The sequence below is a fragment of the Canis lupus genome, chromosome 26, assembly GCF_048164855.1.
Source record: "Canis lupus baileyi chromosome 26, mCanLup2.hap1, whole genome shotgun sequence".
Classification (NCBI taxonomy): domain Eukaryota; kingdom Metazoa; phylum Chordata; class Mammalia; order Carnivora; family Canidae; genus Canis; species Canis lupus.
Genome location: NC_132863.1, coordinates 8,254,944 through 8,264,525, shown reverse-complemented (window position 1 = coordinate 8,264,525; position 9,582 = coordinate 8,254,944). Strand labels below are relative to the sequence as shown.

Below are 9,582 nucleotides of genomic sequence, written 5' to 3'. Positions count from 1 at the left end.
CAACCACGTTCTGTTTTCTATCACTATAGTTGTACCCTGTCTAGAATGCTTTTGGGGGTGTCTGGCTGGCTCAGTCTGTGGAGCACACAACTCTTGATCTCAGGGTTGTGGGTTTGAGCCCCATATTGGGTGTAGAAGATTACTTAGAATTTTAAAAACATTGTTAGAATGCTTTTGAAGTTCATCTCTATTGTGTGCAACAGAACAGTTGTAACCATGGACAGGCATTTGGGTTCTTTTAATTTGGGGCTGTATAAAGGGCTTATGAACATTTACATGCAAATCTATGGACATGTTCTGTCAGAAGATTTTGATCACAGGAGTGACACCTGATTACTTCTGAAAGCTTTTTATTTTGATATAATTTTCAATTCATATCAAAAATGCAGAAATCGTATGCAGCTCCCACAAATGTTTCTGAACCATTCAGGAATTCTGCTGCCTTGATCCTCTATTACCCCTTAATATTCAGTGTGTGTTTCCTAAGTACAAGACCACTCTGCTACAAGACTGACTGCCATAGGACCAGCAAAATCAGGAAATAACATTAAGCCAGCATTCAATCTTATATTTTGCTCATGTCCCAAAAATGACCCACAATTCCAATCCAGGATCATGCCACATGCATTGTCTCTTCAGTGTCTTGTCTGTCCCTTGGCCTGTCCTTACTTTTCATGATCTTACTGGTATGTAGAAATATCTCTATGTCTGCATTTGTGGCTGCATCTATATAATTATATTAAAGAATGTATAGCAGTACCTCTAACTGCAATCGGACAACACAGTTTATTCTGGGTTTCCCCCTTTCCTTCCTTGTAACTCCTCTGCTCCCAATGATGGATGCGTTTACTTATTTGCTTAAATCTCCTGGAATGTTATCAAACTCTGGAAAGCAAGGCTTCAAGAGGGAAGAGGGGTAAGAGAAAAGGAGCTAAGTCCACTTTGAAGATGGTGGGATGAAGCTGTGATCTTCAGTCCTTCCTCCCCTTCCCAATCTGGGAGTTGCCAGGAGTTTCCAACGAAGTAGATGATGTGCCCATCTCATGTAGTGGTTCTCAGCTTCTCAGTTTAAGGCCGCAGATTGTTTCCAAGTGCCCACATCTCATCTACACCCTGTATCAATTAAATCCCAATCTCTAGGTGTGAAACCCAGTCAGCAGTACTTTTAAGGTCCTTAAGTGATTCCAATGTGAGCTAAGAACTAACAAAGCAGATTTCTATGTTTCAAAGTAGGTTGTAATGATTAGTTCAAATTGTATTTTTCAAAGGCAGCACATTGATAAGTAGAAGATGGTGCAGGAATGGAAAGTGTGCAGGACGCCTGGGTGGTTCAGTCAGTTGCTTGTGTCTTGACTCCTGGTTTCAGCACAGGTCATGATCTTGCGGTTGTGGGATCGAGCCCCTGCATCAGGCTCTGCTCTGCAGTCTGCCTCAGATTCTCTCCCTGTTGCTCACACTCACTCTCTCAAATAAATATATAAATAATCTTAAAAAGAAAAAAAAAAGGAAAGTGTTGCAAGAGGCTCACATCTCCATTTTCAACTTTAAGGCTTTAAGTATAGTCTGTTGGGTATTTAGCAAGCATTTTGTCCTTGGGAATATTGTATCCCAGTAAAGATCTAATGAAGACTGTGAAGCCCTGGCTTAAAACGTGCGCTGTAATTGATTTGCCCTTGAGCTGTACTTCTCAAACTGTCCTGTTCTTCCAAATCACTTGCGTAGTTTGTTAAACTGTAGATTGATCTAGTAGGACTGGGGGGAGGGGTGGGGTTTGAGAGGCTTTGTAAAGTGACGCTGAAGGTGCTGGGTTGGGGACCATGCTTTGGAGGCAAAACCTCAGTCTCTGCCCTGATGGCTTAGTCAGTCTTGATTAGGGCGTGTTATGAACCTCTTGAAATCTGGTAAAACCTAACGGCCTTCCTCAGGGAAAACAAAAATAAAACCAAAAGCATTCATGTATACACCTAAGCATACAATTTCAATGAATATCTATTTTTGAGTACTAAGGGTTTTTCTAGGTGCGAATAATGATAGAGCAAAGAGAAAACTAGACAAGTTAGACAAGTCTCCACCTCCTGGAGCTTTCATTGTGGTGTCTGGAGACAAATCGTCACCATGTAAACAAATAAGGCCTGTCAGGTAATGACAAGTGACGAGGCAGGGCACCGCGATCACACGATGGACAGATTGAGCTGAGGAGTGCAAGAAACCAGTCTGTCTGAGGAGACATCTTGTCCAGAGCCCTGAGTCCCAGGCTATGGAGCAAGAGCTTCCCTGACATTAAATAAACTCCGGAGGGCTGGAGGTAGAAATGAGCTTCGAGTTTTCCAAAGACAGGAGCAGCTGGTATGGCAGGAACAGAGTGGGTGAGGCAGAGAGTGACAAGGAGGTGACGTGAAGGAGCAGAGGGACCAGATCACGCAGGGCCTTGTAGGTCATGGCTTAGGAGGCTGCTTCCACCCTATCCCCTGCCTAAACCCATTGTTCAAACCTTAAAGGAGCCCCTACCCCCGTTTTAAGAACTACAGATCGAGAACTAATTCAGGAAGGAGAGCAGAAAAAATGTCATTTGGGGATTAAAGGCTCAGAGAATGCACTGGAAAATCCAGAGGAAGGAGGTGAGCCTGCTCAGGACTGAGCCCCTCCCCGGACCCCCAATATCTTGCAGGGCTCCAGGTCCAACTGCTCACTATTGTAACTTTAAGTTCCAAATTGCAAAACATTAGTTTCCATCCCATCTCTGCATCTCTGCCCGCAGCCGAATGCTAGGACATGCCAGGCCTGCTGCAGATGCTCTTAGATGGCTTAACATCTCTTTTCTTTACTTCTCCACCTTCCAATAGCCAATAATGGCTTGGTGTAGCACCAGCCTTAGCTTGCTAAGTTGCTTTGATGGCTTGGTGGTGGCTTTATTCTTGGTGGTGGCTTTATTCCACGGTTCACTCTGCCTCGGGGGCGGGGGGTGGGGCGCTTGGACACGGTGTGGCAATCTGAGTTGGTGCAGTCCCGGTTTCTGCTAAGTGCCTCTTAAATGGCAATTGTCTTTTAACTTTCCTGTGTTGAGGGCTGGCTTGAGACCATCACAATCTGTAAAACAGCTGCCTGATCAGGCTTAAGAACATTTAATCAATGCTTCAGTTTTCCCGGAGACCCTCTTGGGTTCCTAGATTATAGGAAGGAAAAACACACTGGCAGCCTGCTTTCAGAAATAATTTCTAATTTATCCTTTCCTCGAAGTGAGACAGGAAATGATGAATTTAAAATCTCAATTCCGGGGCACCTGGGTGGCTCAGTCGGTTAAGCATCTGCCATCAGCTCAGGTCATGATCCCAAGGTCCTGGGATCAAGTCCCACATCGGGCTCCCCATTCAGCTAGGAGCCTGCTTCTCCCTCTCCCTCTGCCTGTCACTTCCCCTGCTTGTGTGTGCATGCGTTCTCCATCTCTCTCTCTGTGTCAAATAAATAAGTAAAACCTTAAAAAAATAAATATATAAAATTGCAGCATGCATGCAGCTACCAAACACTTGAAATGTGGCGAATGCAGTGGGAACATGGAACTTCTCATTTTTATTTAATTTATTGGTTTAAATTTTTAAACTATACTCAATTGGTATACTGGAAAACTTTTCAATGTGTTTGGAATATAGTTAATATGAGAATCTATTTTTCAACTGTAAATTTTATAAAATCAAAACACTGATCAAGTGTATCTTATACAAATTTAGCATCTGAATTGAGATATATTGTAAATGTAAAATTCATGAGTGTCAAGGACTCATAAAAGAGTATAGGGCAGCACGGGTGGCTCAGCAGTTTAGCGCCTGCCTTCGGCCCGGGGCATGATCCTGAAGACTCAGGATCAAGTCCCACATCAGGCTCCCTGCATGGAGCCTGCTTCTCCCTCTGCCTGTGTCTCTGCCTCTCTCTCTCTCTCTCTCTCTGTGTGTGTGTCTTGCATGAATGGATGAATAAAATCTTTAAAGAAAAAAACAAAAACAAGCACCCTCCTCAAAAATTTAAAAAATAAATAAAAAATAAAGAATATAAAATACTTTGGTAATAATTTTTATATTGATTATGTCAAAGTGGTAATTTTTTATATAATAGTTTAAATAGAGGGTAGTGTTAAAATTAATTTCAGCTATATCTTTTTATTTTTTTAATGTGGTTATTAGAAAATTTTAAATCCCTACTCTGTGGCTTGTACTATACTTCTATTAAACATTGCTGACTTAGACTAACACCTAGCAGCACTGGACCCAGTCCTGCTGGAGAACCTTTAGATAGGGTGCTTAAGAAAGGTGGCTCTAGCCTTTGCTGGGCTGTAGTTTCTTCACCCATAATGAAGATATTAAATTAAACAAGCCTCCAAATCCGGGCCAGCTGTATAAAAGATTGTCCCCTGAAATTACAGACACATAGTCACACCCCCACCTCCAAATAAAACCTTTTTGAAACATAGTACTATATTTGGCTTTACCGGTTTATCCTCAGTTTTGTACAAAATTATTTTGTAAGTTGAATGCTTGTCTTCATCTTGGGAGGTGACTGTATTTTGGGGGGAGGGAGGAGGAGGCTCGGCTCTGAAATCTTATCATCACCAAGTTTACAGAGCATCCTGACAGAGACCTCTATTCTAGAAACAATGAGGGGGATGGGGGTTGTGAATCTTATGAAAGAAATACCAGCCCCAAACACTAGAAAAAGCAGCAGCCTACTTTCTGTCTTTCCTCATAGAAAGGAAATCTTTGGGGTCAGGGAAGTTTTTTATTCAACGCTGCATCTCTAGTGCCTAGAACAGTGCCTGGCACACAGTAGGTGCTCAATAAATATTTGATGAATCGACGGAGCTGCATATTGGCACTTGAAGTGATTTCTAGCAGCGCCCCTCTGTCCATCGGAAAGATATCTGGAAGCAGGGAGAGGCTCTTACCCAGGAACATTTTGAGATTGAATTTCAAATGTTCCAGAGATGAAAACAAGATTGTTCCATTCTTTCCAACTCACCTATCTCTTCCTTTCCTCACTGATAGGGTCTAGACGTGTGGTAACAGCTCATGTGTTACAAACCATGTCTGCCTCAGAACAGACTCGACTTCCAAATATCCTATCATGGCTGATTTGTAAGCTTAAGCATCCTTGATTTAGCTATTAAACAAATCCACATGTTTATTAATTGGATTCTTTTCAAGGAAAATTATGTGTCCAAAGGATATCCATCTACAGTTTCAGCAGATTCCTATAGTTAGTACATCTTGGCTCATAAGTTGAAAGAAATGAAAATTGAGCTTAAAAACTGTTTTAAATGATTCAAAATTCTGATACTTCTTTCCACAATGCCCTGCTAGTGCAAAAATGCCACAGCTGAAGTGGCTTTACCAGTGGTGGGCTGTCTTGGATATCATTTGTGTTTTAAAAAAAAGACACTGAGTTTGAGTCTCCTTGGAAAAACAGATGCAAATTAGCCCCTGGAGCCCAGCAGCTGTTATGAAAGCAGAGGACTGGTGGGCTCCTTCCCATTGGCTGGGGGGATTTACCCAGATGTCTGGCTTCCACATAAAAGATAGGAACCACTGCAGTCAGTTTCCACTTCCAGTTAAAGGACGACAGCAAAAACAGCAAAAAAAGGAAGATGGCCAGACTATTATTACTTTTCCTCCCAGGTCTTGTGGCCATATGTGCCGTGTGTGGAATATTTATGGACAAACTTGCTTCCAAGAAGCTCTGTGCAGATGATGAGTGCGTGTGTAAGGACATTTTTATGCCTTTTGTTATTTTTCTATTTATATAATTGAAAAAAAATCTGCTAATAGTCAAAAATCTGATTGGGCTTTAAGTGAATCTTCTCTAATGTCTATGTCGTTAGCATTGCTTCTCCTGGTCTGTACCTCTATCTTACTACAGAGAATTCTCTTGGTTAAGATCCTGTTGGGTGCAGCTCTCATACCATGGCTATGGCACTCTTCTTCAACTGAACAAGAGCTGTAAACTGAGAGTTATTACTCACTCTGATTTCCTAGTTTTCTGATATGCTTGGCCTTTTTACTGTTAGAAAAGCTAGGAGACTAAAATGTAGTCATTTCAATGTGTGTGTGTGGTTTTTTTTCTTCCAGATACTATTTCTCTGGCCAGAGCTCAAGAAGATTACAATGCCCCAGACTGTAGGTTCATTAATGTGAAAAAAGGACAGCAGATTTACGTTTACTCGAAGCTGGTAAAAGAAAATGGAGCTGGAGAATTTTGGGCTGGCAGTGTAAGATGAGATCCTTACAAATATACACACATCTTGACATATGTTGCTCTTAATTTTTTCTCTATGACCTACCTTCAATACATTTTAGTCTTTAAAACTAGCTCTTAAGAACAATGTAGAGGTTGTAAATGCAAGTTGCACAAATTCACATGTATTTGCTTTTCTTGCACGTTGAAAAAACAAAATTTCCTAACAAGACCAAACACAGGTTTATGTGATGTGTTGGCAAGAACTAGGCAATCACATGGGGACTCGAACATCCCAAAGAGTTTGAAATTTACTCAAATGTTTGAACAGGTTTGCCAAGTAAAAGGCATGCGTGTTGGCTGCCAGTCTCCACTTCAATATTTTAAAGGAAACTAACACCCTCTTCAGTTCCAGAGAATCTGCTTTCTTCAGTGAGAACCTGCTGGGGTAGACCCTCCGGAGGGACGAGGCAGGGCTGGTTTCCTGTCTGCATTTGCAGATCCACAGATAGATTCTCAAGTAATGAAGAATCAAATCTTAAATTCACTCCAGTATCTGTGCCCTTGAATTTTTAACGACTGAGAAATGCCAGTTCTTTAAAATACAAGTATCTATTTAGTTTCTTCTTCTTCTTCTTTTTTTTTTTTTTAATCTACCGACTTTGTCTATGGGTTCCAAAAAGATTTTGGGTGGCTCACAAGATTGCATAAAATAAATGCTCAATGAGACTGGGAAGAACAGGCCGCAGAAGAGCAGATACACACTTTCTGTGGGTTGACTTAATTGCTGTGAGTGAACTTCAAATTCGGGTCTGAGGCCCCTGGAGCCCAGAGTAGAAAATTGAGGCATTGCCATTATGTAATTCTCATTAACAGCACATGTGATGCCAGAGGGTTTCTAGAAGTGGACTCACATCAGCAATCCCCTGACTGTTACTCTTCTGGGTGCTCAGGTTTATGGAGATGACCACGAGGATGAGATGGGAACCGTGGGCTATTTCCCCAGCAGCTTGGTGGAGGAGCAACACGTGTACCAAGAAGCCACCAAGGAAGTCCCCACTACGGTAAGTGTCTCAGAGCAGGCCAGAGGAGGCCTCAGACTCTGGGGTCATGCAGGTGTCAACAGTGCATCATGTCACTTACAAGATGTATGGAGCAAACCCCTTGCCTTGCAGTGGGTGCTTCCCTGAGACTGGGAGCTTTGGGAGAGCATTTACCCCTACTCTAGGGTTGAAAGGTTACTGAACTTTCTCCACTGGCCCCCTTTTGTTTTTAGATCCAAATTATCCTGTTAAAGAGTCCACATCACAAAGAAAAAAACTAAAAAGTATTAATGGACTCTTAACTGATGTTGCATTTATTTACTAAAACACTTGGGCTGGGGAAAAAAATGGTACCTGTGTTTAATTGACTCAAAACATCCTAGAAAAAAAAATCTTTAGATACTTTATTTCTGTGGTAGATTCTACTTACGTTTGAAAAAGAAATTACGCTCTTTCCAATGCCCTGGGGTCTTGTGAACCCCAGAAGAGAAATAAAAGATCCCCTTTGAGCTACTTTGCAGGGTGGTTGTTTTGAAGAGCTTCTCCTAAGAACTAACTGCTGCGTGACATAATGCAAAACATTGCCCAGCCCACACAAACGGGACTCGCCTGTCATCACTTCTGAGCATTGAGCTTGAAGGTGTCCAATAACCACAAATTAAAAGTGTATTTGAGAACCTTCATTTTTAAGTAGTTTTTGACTTAAAGCGATAATTAGATCATATTCTTTGGGGTTCAACCTTATTTAAATTCCAAATTTCCCTTTGATTACCTATGATTTTTAAATAAAGAAACTGCCTTTGTTTTCAGGCCCTGTTGCTCAGTTCAATCTTGTTTGTTTGTTTTCCAGGACATTGACTTCTTCTGTGAGTAAGAAATTAGACAAACCTGCAAATAGAAAGGAAAAACTAAAAAGAAAAAAAAAAGTCCCTAATTCCTGACTTTTGTTTCAAGGCTGTGTTACCTTACAGGCCGGCTGGGCCTTCAGCGCCAGAGGTGGCAGATGACAGAGGGGGTTCCACTCAGTTTTCTGCTGGCCTGGTCTTCCCACCACCTGGGCAGGGTGACGTTCAACTCAAGTGGGAGAACTGAAAGCAGAAATTATGTTTCAGCCTAGAGAATCTTCTCTTCCACAGGGCTGCATACAGATGATAGTACAGTTGTGTGACTTCTAAATCGTTCTTGCCAGCTCTTTGGCTCTTTATACAAACTTGGTAGGTCACAGGTCTTCCCTTTGGACATGCTGTTTTGTAATTATTTGTCTCACTGGCCATTTGGAGTGTTATAATGTACCCAAAGGGGCTAAATCCTCAAGGAGTACTCTAGGATTGTTGTTACTTTTAATATTTGATGCCTTTGGGTTGTGAAACTAGTGGGAGTAGAGGAGCTCTTTGGACTCATAGATATTTAGACTATGCCTTTTGTTTTTAAAAATAAATCACAAATTATTTCAATTGAAATTTATCTTCTAATGACCAATTTACCTCTCCCCAAATTTTAAATATGTGTGTATGTAATAAGGATGGAGCAGCTTATGAAATATTTGTAATGGAATAGTTCCCCCTTCATATGTGCTGTTACTGCAAACATTCGAGCTTCAAGTTCAAAGACTAGGTGTGGGGGGTAGCACAGAAAGTCTATGGGTTGTTTCTCTACTTCTCTTTCAACTTTGAATATCCTCTTCCTGTGCAAATTCCCCCAGTCAAGGATAATGTGTGAAGCAATCTGGTAAGGGGATTGGTGGTCCCAATGGATGTATAAATTTTTCTACATTTAATTGGATATTTGCTTTGACTGTGTATTCCTCGTATAATTCTTTTTATGTAGTCATGAGTCTTTGTTTACATGTAATTAAAATGCCTATGCTCAAAACAATTCCCAATTTCTGACTTAAAAAAAAATTGTTTTAAGAAATTTTTCACCCTGGGGTGTCAAAAGTCATGGAGAAGCTTGGAAGTGGGGTTAGTCTTCAGTTTTCTGTGGTCTGTTCATCCCACCAGCATGAGGAGGCGGGCATTTAGGACAAGTTGGAGACTGGGACCACCCGGGGTCATTTTCCCAGCGCTGTCCACTGTGGTTTGGGGTGAATATGTTTTTGCCAAATTCCTATGGGATTCCACCATGTGAAATGGTACTCCAAAAGAAGCCCCCTCAAACCCAAACCTACCTGTCCACGATCTCTGTCTTACTGTACTCCATACAATGTTTCAGGAAGCATCTAGGGTGGTCAGCACAATTTTAAGTAAGAGGCATTTGGTCTACCTCTGTTTCTATCTGCCTCTCACTTGCTGGCTTCTCTAGTCCAGGTACCCCATTATCC

The 9,582-nt window shown here is 41.5% G+C and overlaps 1 protein-coding gene across 2 annotated transcripts; it reads left to right on the top strand.

Moving 5' to 3' along the window:
* The first annotated feature begins 4,156 nt into the window (after nucleotides 1-4,156).
* Nucleotides 4,157-9,176, top strand: OTOR (otoraplin). 2 transcript variants are annotated; one of them, XM_072799991.1, is made up of 5 exons: nucleotides 4,157-5,747; nucleotides 6,114-6,253; nucleotides 7,173-7,283; nucleotides 8,113-8,128; nucleotides 8,234-9,176. In XM_072799991.1, exons 1-5 carry the CDS (start codon nucleotides 5,633-5,635, stop codon nucleotides 8,377-8,379), a joined length of 528 nt encoding a protein of 175 aa, XP_072656092.1. In that variant the 5' UTR covers nucleotides 4,157-5,632; the 3' UTR covers nucleotides 8,380-9,176. The 2 variants fall into 2 exon arrangements, with proteins under 2 accessions (XP_072656092.1, XP_072656093.1); XM_072799992.1 differs by having other exon boundaries at nucleotides 4,168-5,747; nucleotides 8,113-8,375.
* Nucleotides 9,177-9,582: the final 406 nt, after the last annotated feature.